Source organism: Anneissia japonica, unplaced genomic scaffold (assembly GCF_011630105.1).
Source record: "Anneissia japonica isolate Jap-2015-1 unplaced genomic scaffold, ASM1163010v1 scaffold287871_len1641731_cov197, whole genome shotgun sequence".
In the NCBI taxonomy this organism is placed as follows: domain Eukaryota; kingdom Metazoa; phylum Echinodermata; class Crinoidea; order Comatulida; family Comatulidae; genus Anneissia; species Anneissia japonica.
The window spans coordinates 871538-886642 of NW_022712275.1; the positions used below are offsets into that span (position 1 = coordinate 871538).

General features: G+C 33.3%; 1 protein-coding gene across 2 annotated transcripts; it reads right to left on the reverse strand.

Annotated features, from left to right (window-relative positions):
* Positions 1-1990: 1990 nt before the first annotated feature.
* LOC117107774 (thyrostimulin alpha-2 subunit-like) lies at positions 1991-14639 on the reverse strand. Of its 2 annotated transcripts, none has more exons than XM_033249546.1 (5): positions 14225-14639; positions 8726-8788; positions 8300-8424; positions 4895-5073; positions 1991-3023 (listed from the first exon to the last, which is right to left on the reverse strand). In XM_033249546.1, coding segments are annotated over exons 2-5 (405 nt in total). In that variant the 5' UTR covers positions 8728-8788; positions 14225-14639; the 3' UTR covers positions 1991-2924. The 2 variants fall into 2 exon arrangements, with proteins under 2 accessions (XP_033105437.1, XP_033105435.1); XM_033249544.1 differs by having other exon boundaries at positions 14284-14638.
* Between the last annotated feature and the right edge of the window lie 466 nt (positions 14640-15105).

Here is a 15105-nt window from a genome sequence, read left to right on the forward strand (position 1 = left end):
TTACGTCTGAGCGTCGAATACTTGTTGGATTCCTAATGAAATCAAATGTGTTATTCGTCCATTGCAAGTACAAGAGTAATTGACTTGTAATGGTAAAACGAGAAGAGCCAACGTAAATACTCGTTTACTGCCTGCATATATGACGTACATTTTATGACCCGCAAGCAAGCAAAAGTTAAAATCCAACGTTGTAGCATCTCCATGTAGAGTATGTCATCACAACCTTTGGTGCAGCAACCAAAAATCCAAATTTTATTATATTTACATTGTATATATTATAATTTCGAATCACTAACAAGGTAACATTTCTGAGAACAGCAATTAGGCAATTCTTTCGTGATTTTCAATTCACCCTGAACTACCCTGACATTTACCAAATTCACCCTTTATGGCAAATGGCGCCAGTTAGGCTCAAATTAAAGTGTAGGTGCGTATTTTAAAATAGAAATTACACCGTCAAACTGTTAAGTTAAAAACGTAGAAAGTGAGCAAATGATGAATTTTAATTGTACATCGGTGAACAAGTTCCAGAGAATTTCAACTTCCTATGATAACGAACATCTAATTGCAGTATAGCCGTTTAAAATGGTTGAGTGATTGCATGACATGAACATCTTAAAATACCTGTTCGAGAATGATTTAAGACAACGGAACGCTTCACATTGCAAGCCATTTTAGAATTAATTTAGTGATACTTCTGTTTATCAGTAATTTGTTTAATATAGTGCTTTATAAATTTCTTATAGAATGTGTACATGAAACTATGTACAGATGATATCTAACATTGAGTTGCATCTTTTCAACCAATACGTATAGGTATAGGCCCGTCAATATTTACACTAAGTATGGCAAGCAAAGGTTAATCGATGGGAACATTCAATTTTTACGAGGTCTGGAATGAACCACATAAAAATAAACCACATTTTTCTTGATAAAGCACCCTGGCATTAAAAGGCGGGTACCTTAACCTTCAAATCACAGCTCATGAGCACTTAGATTCATTTATTAACTTAATATTTGATTGGTTGTGTAATGTACATCGTCTTTACCTTACCCATGTCTATTTCAATACAGTAATGTTCACAAAATAAATATTTATTTTTGAATCATACTTATTATTTATCTGATAACCAGCCGCACAATTTTCAAATCACCAACTATTTTTACACGATCATCATGATCATCATCATCAACAACAACAACAACAACCACAACAACAACAAGATAGTTATCAATATCATCATAATCATTATTATCATTATACTGTCAATATCATTATATTCATCATCATTATTATCATCTTTACCATAATCATCATCATCAACATCAAGTACTACCATATTTTATAAGAGATAGAAATATCATTCATCTGCATTGTCATATTAAATCATAGTTTTATCAGCATCAGTATTACCAAAAAACATCATCATAAAAAATTATTAGCAGAAAGGAAAAAACAGCAATCCTTGCAGCATCATCGCCACCACCATCAAACAGCACCATTTTACGTAGATCAGTATAACTTTATTTGTATCACACCTTCATCATCATCATCTCCATCTCTACCATCTGAATTCGTGTTCAACCCCACAGTTCAATTTTAACCTCTATAATGAGCATTAAAAAAACAAAAACAACATCCCCTCTATACGAGTCACCATTAACGTCAGGCAGTGTTCGGCATTATCACAGTCGCAAATAAGTCAAGGGGACCGCATGTTATTACATGCATCATCACATATCGCTACATCCAATCAACATTAGTATTTCAGTTTCAATCATCTTCATCACAGATTCCCACACATTATTCCGACACAATCTTCATTGTTCTCGTTTTTATTATTACTCTTACGAATTGTCTAGATGAGTGATAGATTATTTCAGCCTATCCCCATCTACCCGATCACGCCATCTATACACCATCCATCACAGAAGAGTCTTACGTTGTAAAAACAAAATATATCACACAAAATAATAAAAATACCATAAATTGACATTTCTTTAAGTGCGATGTATTTCTAAAATAACAAACATAAATCGAAACATAAACTACAAACTCTTCAACAGTGAATATTGATCCGGCCACCGTGTACACGACCAACTTACTGCATGGGCTTTACACGTTAACTTGATGTCTATGTTCATAAAGATATTGATTAGTCTAATAAATAAAGCTTAAGTTACCCTCGAACGTGTAGTATCAAGCTTCAAACGTGATATGGCATAGATAACAATATTACCATGATCATTAATTACATAGGCCTATCAATCGTACATAAATCCGTCTGCCAGGATTTAAGACTATATCAATCATAATCGTGAGTTTATTAGTTTTAATACATCATGATACCTTACGTTGAAACGCCTGTACACCGCCTTACCAAATATGTTGTTGTTTAGAAACAGCTTGACATTTTATTTTAATGTCGTATTTCATAATCGACCACTTACGGTAATAAGAATGCCACTCAAGTTCAAACGATATCCACATTCGTCTTCGTAATGTACAGTAGACAATTGAAATTATCTCCATTTCCATGCCAAAAGATTGTGCAATGTATCTCATATTACATAAAAATATTTGATGATTGCTCAAATATTATCAGAAAATGCGGTAATACATATTTTCCTTTGCTGAGATGTGGTGTAGAGTGTACGAGTGGGGTAGGCGCAGTATGACGGAGCCTAATCGTATCAGTTACTACAGAATGTTCAACGGACGAATAAACTCGATATTTTGTTATATAAAAATATGCATTGCCGTTTAAAGATGGTTTTTCAATAGAAGTAATGACGTGTAAAATCATGTGCTTGTTGACGTGACGTCACGATGTTCCAATAATTTAAAAATGGACACAGAGGAACAAAACATACAGGTATTATCGATGGACTAAGTCTAACAGTATCTCTCGGCGAACTCCTCTTCAGTCACTGACGTCACACAGAGAACATTCACATGTTCTAGCTGACCGAAATGTGTCCCTGTACACTTGGTTATCTACACATTGCAGAACAATATTTACCTGAAATTTAGAACAAACATTGTTTAGGATCAATGACTATAACCGCTTTTACACTATATACACACATACTTGTTCTATACACTTATATTAGATATAATAGATTACGACAGACATACGAATATAAATGAACATAAATGAGGTTATAGTTATAGTAACCCAGAATATTATAGCCAGTTACGTATGTGAGAGTTTGATGCATGCGCAGAACAATCGAGCTCAGACAATTCTCTTCTCTCCCATGCTAATTCTAGAATATAGGCACTCAAAATATACGGTTTCGGTAAAGGATGGTAATTAAATATCGTTTCTGTATTTTCTACTTAACGTTTTCTTCTGTTTGTCCACAATAAATAAAATACTCAATCTTTTGAGAGGATAATATACTCTTCTCTCATAGAACGTGTTTATTCGACATTCAGATTGTCCTCATCTATTATTAAGGAACCCAAGCAAAAATTCTTATCTTGTATGTCCTTTTTAAAACCTTTGTCGTTGTTCGTTGTTGCTCTTACCTACGTGCCATGTTTTGGCCACTGTTCCGGTTTTGTCTCCTTTTTTTGTCAAATAAAGTTATTATAACATATATATATATATATATATACACAGTAGAACCCCTCCTTTGGGACAACCCTATCCCTATTAAGGAGACGGGGACACTTTCTGAATGTGCCAAATGACCAAATAACCCCTATGAAGGGGATACTTATTTTTTTTCTATTGTATCACAACAAATACAACAGTCTCAAATTAAGAAAAATTCACTCAACTTTATATATTGACACACTTAGAGCAACTTATTAAGGAACTTTTATCACTTTTCTAATTATTATCACCTTTCTACTGCTGTTTGTCAAGGGCGAGCTTTTGTTAGACTACGTAATAATAATAATAATAATAATAATAATAATAATAATAATAATAATAATATTGTAACTGAAATTGCAAAAAGAATTTTAAACTAAGTAAAATAATCCGTCTTTGGTAGTAGTTTGGTGTGTTTAAGTACTAACATGGTTTGTTGTTTTGCTTTGTATCTGCTTAAGTGGTGTTCTGTTCTCTCCTCTCATTGATTTAATTGAAATTTGTATTTTGAGAATTTGTCCAATTTTTTCTATGTTTTTATTGCATGTCATCATGAAAACATGCCAAAAAATGCCCTATTAATGGGACAATTTAATGTTTTTGGTTATATATAAATCAAGATAGCCGTTAACACTGTAAAATTTCTTTATTCGTTTATTTACAAGACTACATTCGTTTAGAACTATGCTACACGATGTATTATTATGTCCTTTATTCGAACACTGTATTTACCTTTCTTTGATGATTTATATATATATATTATTTAACAGTGTTAACGGCTATCTTGATTTATATTATATGCAACTATTGGTTTCTAGCCGTACCTATAATTGTGTAACGGAGTGTATCTGGTGGTATTCGAATCTGTTCAACCATGAAGCCTCCGTGGTCTAATGGTTATGACGCTCGCCTTGACAGCGAGAGGTCGCAGGTTCGAGTCCCGCCAGAGGCATTTTATTGCACAATTTCTTTATTCGTTTATATACAGGACTACATTCGTTAAGAGCTATGCTACACGATGTATTATTATGTCCTTTTTTCGAACACTGTATTTACCTTTCTTTGATGATTTATATATATAAGAGACATATATATATGACTGTATCTGAATTTCACTTCTTTTTTTTTTACAAAGGCCTAATAATGGTCGGGCAATGCAATTTCTTCTGAAAGGATAGCCTATTAATAAACTATTTAAGATTTTTGTAGTAAGAAATATGCCTAATACTCATGAAATCATAGAGCTAATAGCAAGGAATGTGACATAATAAAACAAAATGAATACGCACATCATGAGTTTGTCCAATAGTACAACATGAACCGTAAGATGAAAACACTTGTAGTCCTCCGCTTCTCTGTAAAGTGTCTTGTGATGATAGGAATGAATAGGACATACAGTAACCCCGACATGCATTCATTTGGACGTATTCGACGTGACATCCAGGTATGCGGACCTCTTTTGTGTAACCTGAAAGAAAAAAACGAGATGTGAATATTTAGTGGAGCTGTAGCTCGGTCTTCAAACTGTTTACCATCCTGTTCCAAAGCTCTGGATTGAAATTTCATAAACATTTTTCTCACGGTGTCAATCCACACAATGTGAGGGTTCAGTTAGTAGAACCAAGCCGTCTCGGATAAGGACCAGTGTACATATCTGGCTCGTGTGCACTTTATTTAACCCCTTGCATCTTAGGAAGACTAAGGGGTTACCCCGATGCAATGGTTTATTTCAACCCCTGTCGTTATGGATTATGTGAATATGTACAGTATCTATTATAAGCGCCTCTTTACGGAAGCTATGTGCTCACGGACCACGCCCGTGCGCAATTCAGTGACGCTGCCAGTTAGGGGTTATTCTCCTACCTTTACCTTTGAGATACTTCAACGTAGTTAAATCCTGTGATTTGTGAGTTTATAATAGACCTAAAATTACCATTAAAACGTCAATAGAATTGACAAGACTGTCTGGGATAGCTCTCGTTAATACACTGCTCAACAGGGAACACTAAGAAGAAGTCATCTGGTCAGCACTGGTGTGAGTAAACAAAGTAGACATGGGCCTACTTGATGTTGAATAATACAAGATACAAGATGAACTTGAACAAACATTTTGCTAGAAAATGATGAAATAAGAACAAACCTTTTGCAAGAAATTATTACGACGATTATTTTAATTAATATTGCTTGAATTTTGTTTTATTTTTATCATAAAATATTCAAAACAAATGTGCATTCAATTCTTCATATTCGTATTCATGTATGTAAAATGTTAGTGCTTTTTGTTGGACAAATGAAATTCGTCGTTAGATTCTTTACTATTAAATAGTGTCTTTACTGCAATGTTGTTACTGTGTCCTTAAACACCCTGTTCTTTAACGAATAAGGTCTCAACTTACGATATAACCTATCAGATATAGGCCTACATTTGTGCTGTTTTCAGCCTCCTGCCAGTGTGAATGTGAAGACTGATCGATCGCCAGAATTGTTGATAACCTGTCTCGACATTCACGTATCAAAAATATCTGATATCTGACGTTTCGAATCTGACTGACTCTTCAAAATAGAGACCACTTAGTGTGAATCAAAAGTCAGGCCGCTCTTTTCTCTGTCTTCATAGGTCAAAACTTGTGAAAATATCGTCTACCATGCTAATATCAACTGCGCCTGATACGTCAGTATGAAACTGAGAATTGGCCTACATCATCATTATACGAACCTACGGTACTATATATAGTAAATAAAGAGGAGACGATGAATTGTAAAGGAGTTGATAGATCGGACATACTATGCTGAGTGTAGGAAGGAAAGCTTGGGGCTAGTCGTTTGCAGCCCGTTAGATAGAGCTGTCTAACTGAAATTGTTCTCAAAAAAATATTAGACCTAATTTCATGCTTTAGCTAACTTAAATTGTCTATTAAAGTCTAGTTAAATGGCGTTCTGCAAAAATAACAATGTACAACATTGTTTCTTTACCATTAGAAGCATTAGGCCTATGGTAAAATGTGGTAGCATATCTGACTCTGTCATGAGTGCATGCATAGTTTTAGCGTACAGTGCACCATAAGGTTCAGTGATACGCGCTATATAATAGCCAGTCAATGTCTGATGTTTCTATTTTCAATGGCCATTGATTGATTAACACAAGCTTTTAATTAATTATGTCATAAAACCGCTTTAAGGTTGATGATGATGATGATGGTAATAATACTATTGATATTAAAATTAATAGTAAGAGTAACAGTGGGACTAATACTTTAAATTGTGATGGTAATGGTGATAGTGATGATGGGGCCAGGATTTGCCCGACGGTGGGGGGGGGGATGTCCCGACGAAAGCAAAGTGGGCGTGGTCGGGCGTCGCTCAAAATGTCTCGCAAGTTGTCCAGGGGCGAAGTCCCCGAAAAATATGACTTTAGGGATTTGAAAGGCTAAAATAGATTTTATAGATAGATAAAGTCTACTAATATGTAGAAAATAAATAAAAAAGTTATTTTTTTCTTCTCGACGAATGGTGATGATGGTGTAGTAAGAGTGATTGTAATGTTTGTGATGGTGTAATGATGGTGATGGGGTGATGGTGATTATTGTCAAGTTAATTGTGATAATGATGATGGTTTCATTTCCGTTTCATTTCCTTTATTCGTCTTGAAAAAAACCCATTAACAACAAACAAGATCAACCGAGATAAGACTCCCAACAGCGAACTGAATAAAACTATAAAAAGGGTCTCCTCATAAAACACATAAAATACAAACAAGCAAAGAAAACAAAAGGGCACACAATCATGATAATAACAATAATAATAATAATAATGATGATGATGATAATAATAATAATAATAATAATAATAATAATATTAATAACATTGCATGAATATTAAAAACACACTAAATGCAAACATTATAAAATTGTAGTTACATTATTTCATTAACATTTTTTTAAATAGGTAATGGTGGGGTAATAGGTGATGATGATGACGGTGTGAAGATGATAATGAATGTGATAGCAATGGTGATGATGGTAGTGATGTTGATGGCTATAGTGTTGATGGTTGAGGTGATGGCAATGGTGAAGTTGATAGTGATTAGTAATATTATTAATTAAGCACTGTCGTAGAAATTTAAAGATGATAGGCTACGCTCAATATGGTATTTACGTCATGTTTTGTTTTAATCAGCCTACCACAATATTCACTATTTTACATATAATTTGGGCCTATATATTAATTATTTATTATTATAATTAAGTATATATTTAAATAAGTTAAATAGATCTATTGCAATTAATAAAATTTCGATAGCCAATCAATATACAATATATACCTATCACTGTGTGAAATCATTATATTTTACAAGCGGTCCAGTTGTGCCTCTTCATTTAATAATAGGAAATCAAATGTTAATAATTATATATACTTTTTTAATTATGTTTTATCCGAAATCTCTATATGTTAATATTTTATTTATTTTGAACGGATATCGTCTATATGATGAAATAGAAACAAAAAAATTAGGTCGGTTTGTGTGTAATCAAAGAGATTTGGCAAATTAAAAAAAAAGATGACGTCAAAAGGTGTTCTCTTTGCGCTACCTATTTCCAATATTGCTAATGGAAAATGTAAGTGTACCGACTGCTCCCACTAACTATTGTCACCTCAATCTAACTACGTTAAAACTGAGAATGATATTCACTCACCGACAACGTGACAACCAGGCTGTTCCCAGTAATTTCCATTGACTAGCGTTATGGCTGCGACAAGAACAAACGTCTTCAGTAGTAAGCACATCTTTTGATTTACCAGTATTGTCAGTGAAGACAACCTAAAACGAGAATGGTAAATTTACAGACTATTTGCTTCAAACCTTTTCCACATTTTTCAAACATCAACTCAGAACCTCTTCTGTTAAGACATTTGATGATTATACATTTGACTCGTGTTATATAATTAGTACGTTGCTTTACCTCTGTGGTTCACTCATTTGCCTAGAGGAGTAGAGAGGATGTCAACTCCTCGAGAATGTCAATTCAGATAACTTAAGTCGCTCATTAATACTAATGTTTTTTAATAGTATGGAATAACACTTTGATCTAAATATGGTAGTATTTAATACTTATACTTACATAATATATTGCGTGTGCTTCAATAAAAAAAGAAAAAAATCCTTAGCAATTCAAGTCCTTTCCCTGAAATAAGAATAAATATATTTAATTCTCGAAGCACAATATTTGATAAAACGGTTTTCTTTTGTGTAAAATTTCCGACACTTTAGGCAGTAATAAGGTTGATAGATTAGAAGTCAGGTAGGTCGATTGAAAAAGCATCCTATCTTATATGACATCAGCTGGTCATCCTCACCTCACAAAAGTTATTACACTATAAGAGAGTTTAGTAATGTGTACATGAAGATTTATCTATTTTCAGTGATCTACCAAACATGAATTCAGGTCGTTCGCTGAGTATTTATAGAACTGATTAAAAATCGAGTAACAAAACATCAGAATTTGTAACCGTTGGCACGATTTCTTAAGAATAAACACCCGCATTCTAATCAAATAAAGTTCTTCGCTGGAAAATGATGTTTAGAATTAATATACGATGTCGCCTACAAGTCCGAGGCACTGTCCACATTACCACGTTCTATGACGTCAGGTCTTCGGTTTGGCCATTTATGGGTGTGATATGACATCATCATGCCCATTTATTGGTGTGATATGACATCATCATGCCCATTTATGAGTGTGATATGACATCATCATGCCCATTTATGGGTGTGATATGACATCACTATGCCCATTTATGGGTGTGATATGACATCACTATGCCCATTTATGGGTGTGATATGACATCATCATGCCCATTTATGGGTGTGATATGACATCACTATGCCCATTTATGAGTGTGATATGACATCATCATGCCCATTTATGGGTGTGATATGACATCACTATGCCCATTTATGGGTGTGATATGACATCACTATGCCCATTTATGGGTGTGATATGACATCATCATGCCCATTTATGGGTGTGATATGACATCACTATGCCCATTTATGGGTGTGATATGACATCATCATGCCCATATTTATCACATAAAGAGTGATAGTGTCGACAGAGCTTAAGAAACCAACAAACATCTTTTTTAATAAACATTTATAAAACTAGCCTAGAGTTGACTTTAAAACATGCATGTAATTTGTATTCAACTGTGTATGAATTTAACAAGTATGGCCTAATGAGAGCTACGAAATACACCTATATTAGAATAATATTATAATATAAATCCATGGACCTTTTCGCTAAGGCCCCACCCCTTGGATATTGTTGCTAAGGTTCAACAAAAAATATAGCGTAAACGTACGTAGGCTATGTTCTCTCACGGCTGCTAGCAGGATCCGGATCCTGCTAACCGTTAGCTGCCGTGCGTCCGTACGAGAAAATCCCGATCCGGATACCTAAAATATGATGATCGAATCACTGGCCAATAAGAAACTAGAAATTGTAAACGCGTACGTGTGCTTGGTTGATGATAAAAACGCGCTCAACTTGCTAACCGATAGCGCTTGCTAACCGTTAGCGGTATCCGGATACTGCTAACGGTTAGCGCTAAGCGATCGGGCGTTCTCACGCAGGTGCTAACGATTAGCGCTAACGGTTAGCTCCCGATCCGGATACTATGGCTCTCGTGAGAACCAGGCTGTAAACACGTACTTGAATTTGTGGGTCACGTGTGTTCGTGGGACAAGCGCGTATTCTTTGCAATATTCTGATTGGTCAGTTGTTAAGTTTAATCGACACTCCGGAATGGTCTGTTGTATTGACAAAATCCCCAGCGGGTGGACATGATCGAAACGACGACTACTATAATGATGAAACATGATGACCATGAAAATAAAGATAATGATAATAAGAATGATGATAATGATGCGAATTACCAAATACCAAATAGTCAATCGGTGTTTTAATGGAAAAATTACTTGGTGTATAATTAAAATTACTTGGTGTATATAAGGCTATATATACTTATATATAACATTATATAAGACACACCAGATATGGGAACGTATATTATTTGCATCGGCAGAACTGCATCTCCTGAATTGATCAAGTTGTCAAATTCACTATAACCTGTCAAGGTGATAGTGAATACATGTTATTGAACTTTTAAAATTGTATTACTGGGCCATTTGCATCACGTACGAAAATTTGCACATTATTTTTATATATCTATTATTATTGATTATTTTTATTATATATATGCCATTTGTATTTCGAAAAATTGGCACATTACTATATTATATTATATATAATTGGCACATTATTATTATATATATACATATGTATAAAACATTTAATACGCATATATACATGTGTTAAAAGGCAAAATACTGAAAAAATAAAACAAACAAAGCTAGGGGAAACGGCTAGATCTCAGTAGGAATATAAAATTCAAAAAGCCAAAAAGTAAACGTAAGTCAACAGTCAGAAATGGAACAAGAGCCTTCAGAAATTAATATGTATATCACTGTTATTATTATTATTATTATTATTTATCTATTTGTGTAGATATATTTATATTATATATGCCTATAACGTTACAAAGTTGTAATTGTACAGTGTATTGTAGCTCCGCAGATCAAATTCACATTATCACAGTTAACAATTTTGCTTATTCTAATTCAAACTCTAAAAGAAAGTCACCACTACGGTAAATTCTCAGTAAATTTAACGGCATAAATATATCGTTATCACTGCTAAATTCTGTCCAATGCAAAGGTCACATTTAATGATCAGACATAAACCATTGTAGCAGATCCTAAATTCATATTTGTACCAACACACAGTCAACATTATAAATCTGCTATAAATGATAAGGGGTGGGGTACAGTAAATTTACCGATATACAATTTACTGGTATGCAATTTACTATACGAGTGTTCTATTAAAGCACTCGGGATTACTGTTGTTTATTATGCTCCGTACTTGTACATTTTCTAAATACTACCGTGATGATAGAATAAAAGATTATATATATTATTAAATAATTTTTCTTTAATACTATGTTTTAAAATATTTTCTTGGTAGAATATCTCTAGATGGGCCTAAATAGATCAGAAATTATGTTGTTCAACTGCTACTCAACCAAAGACCATTGAAATCAATTGCGAATTTTTAAGATTGCAACCGAATGTCCTGTCATCCAACTATAATCCACTGGCTCCGCTGGATTTGACCAATCGAATCGCAGTTTCCGTCTAAATAGCACAACAAGCACTGATTACTAGTCAATCAAGTTCAAACTATCAATGTAGAAAGAAAACCTTTAAAGGGCTCCTATGCACGGAAACAAATATAAAACTATGTTGCTCTATTCTGTTAGTTTATACAGCAAAGCGCCATAAGCGACGGATACCGGCGCTATACAAATTTCCATTATTATGTATCTATGTATCTAGATTTCGTCCACGCAGTGGACTTTATATGAAGTTCCAAAGCAGAATCATGGCTACACTTGTTAGTCATGATTATATTATGTAATAAGCCGATAAAAAAACATGCACCATGTACAAGGCCTAATATAACATAATTTGGACATTTTATATTAAAATTAAATAAAATAACATATCATAATGTTAGTATTTTTTTTTTAAATGACTGTAATACCTTGGGATATCTATTAAGCAAATGTCATGTTGTCTTACAACTAAATATGCTAGCAAATTAGTTACGGTCGGAGCTTCAACATGAATTAAACTTAGTATTCCTGAGCTGCATTTTTATTATCTTGTTTTTTTTCTTTCTTTATTCTCTTCTTAAATAATACTTGATATTTTTGGGTTTTGTTATAATCACTTGATGTGAATTCTGTAACAAGGTATGATAATTAGTATGGTGACTTATATGCAAATATTACAATTAGGATGAAAATGAGGGGTCAAATGTTGAGCTCTTTAATTTGTAATTAAGAACACGCACAGTACTAATTTATTATATTTGATTGTGTAAAGTAGTAAGATACTGTACATTGATAGCGTCGAAAGCCAACCATCAAATAAGGAATCATAAAACACAACCATTTACAGTATGAGAGGGAAAAATCGCATTAACATGTTTTAATTATTAATGAGTATGACTCGTAGTATTTTAATATTGGAAATATATTAATACTCATTTCTGTAAGACAAATATTTGAACAAGATTATGAAAATAATCCAATTTTCAGAGACCTTTACAGCTAAATATTATATGTAATAGACCTATATTATACTATAATATAATTATGTCATTTATCAATCGATACTTGTGCTCTCGGACTGTCGTTCTCTTGACTGAGTGTTCAATTTATTGTATGATGATATGGGAATATTTTAAGTTAAACGTATGTGGTTTATGCTGAATATTCATATAGGCCTGGCTGTTACTAGTAATACCCTTCAGGGAATTCAGGTGGCTGCATATTGTTTAAGTTTCTCACTGTTTCTAATGACATGGGTAATAACATGAAGGCTTTGAGATGTTCAGAGGGGAAAAAACCAATACAAATAAGCCTATTTAAAAAATATATATTTAAATCATAAAGTGTTATATCGTTATTTTGCCGTAAAATATATATATACTGTATATAAATATACTGTATATAAATATATATATATATATATATAAGCCTATAATATATTTATGTTTACTTATTTTATCTATATTTACGAATATGTATATATATACATGTATATATACTGTCTCTTATACACATCTAGATGTGTATAAGAGACAGGTTTTATGTTGCAGTACCTTTTGTTTGTACAGTTGTATATTTTTAGCCATCAGTACTCAAGCCAACGATAATGAAAAAAAAATCACCTTGAGCTCAACATTATAGTGACTGACCGGGAGGCAGTGTGTGGCATGAAGTGTTCATGACATATAACCAGTGCAATGTACATGCTCACTGTAATGCAGTACTTACCACACAGTCGATAAACTGTTTAAAAGTCTACTGAATCCCACTTGGTAACTTTATATAAAACCTATTATTAATATTAATACTATTAAAATTTATGTTAATAATAATATTTTTATATTATAATAAATAATAATCAGTGTTTTGTATAGTCTTTATTATTGCTAGTATTATTATCATTATTTATTATGGTCTGCTGTTATTATTATATGTTTTTAAATTCTTATTATTATCATTATAATCATCATCATTAGGTTTTCTAAATGTGTTTTATTGAGGAATTACAGTAATGACTGATTTATAGCCTAAGTGTATTTTTGACTTGACTATTTGTAACTAATCAGACGTCAAAAAGAAATGCCATGAGTCCGACCTATTCAAAAGGGATCAACTACGGTACAATTTTTGAACATCCCGTGTCACGGATAGGCCTATCTTTTCGAGGTGTCAATTGATATTAAAAACAAGGTAGGCTAACCGGAATTTTGTAGGTCCATAAACGTTAACATGGCCTGTACATTATGTAATATAAAATACTCCATGCAAGCTTATACTGATAGGAATCTACGTGGGTTAAACGTTCGATATTATGACTTGTGTAAATAGGCCTATACTTTTCATCTGTTTTTATCGATATTTAGATACATAGGTCAATAACTTACTGAAATTCAACGAAATTCGTCTGTTCAAAATGAAATGCATTAATGGCAGTATAACTTACTCAGACCAGCAGCTATGTACAAACGTGATTCGGCGTCAATTGCAGTCCTGCGTTGCGTTCTTAACAACCTATCCTCTTACGCCTTTTGTTTTCTTTCACCAAGTTGAGTCCACTGTGAACATAGGAGCTTCGATAATACGCCTTCACAGAATTTTAACGAGATGCTTAGAACTCATCTCATCACGGATATGTATTTATTACGCCCTCTACGACAAGAAGAACGTTACTCTGCCGTGAATGTGAACAAAATCTCAAGAAAGCTACTGTAACAATACAATTAATTTACTTGCGGAAATACACCATTATTGTATCAATTTACTACTGATTTTTCCCTGACCAATAGAAGGTGCGTGGTACTCAATAAGGACAAACATGAATGAGTAAACACTAGATTAATCATTAACATGCTAAAGCCTCCCACGTACGGACGGATCAGACCCGAAAGATCATCCGATAAGCGCTAAATAATGCCTTCGATTATTTCAGAAAGTGGGACTAAGTGAATTTCAAATTAAATATCAAGGATAAAAAAATACTTAAGCAAGACTATGAAGCACACTTATGGTGTTTCGTTAGCCTTTGTCGACGGGAGTGGAAGTGAATTAGGCAATTAGACACTAATTACTGACGTGCTGTAACATTTGAAACGTAACTCGGTAAACCCTTTTCAATACTGAGTATTAATACCGGTAGCTAATATTATCGTTGATGCACTTAAATACAGCTGAAGATTTGCTAAATGTATTCTTATTGCCTGATTTTTTTTTTTTTTATCAACTAATGTTCCTGCTATCCTATCGGTTGCGACAGTTAACTTAAATT

Coding starts and splice junctions, on each gene's coding strand:
- LOC117107774 (XM_033249546.1), bottom strand. Junction 5,074..8,299: donor GCCTGGTTGTCACGTTGTCG/GTGAGTGAATAT, acceptor TTTTTCTTTCAG/GTTACACAAAAGAGGTCCGC. Junction 3,024..4,894: donor CTATTGGACAAACTCATGAT/GTGCGTATTCAT, acceptor TCTAAATTTCAG/GTAAATATTGTTCTGCAATG.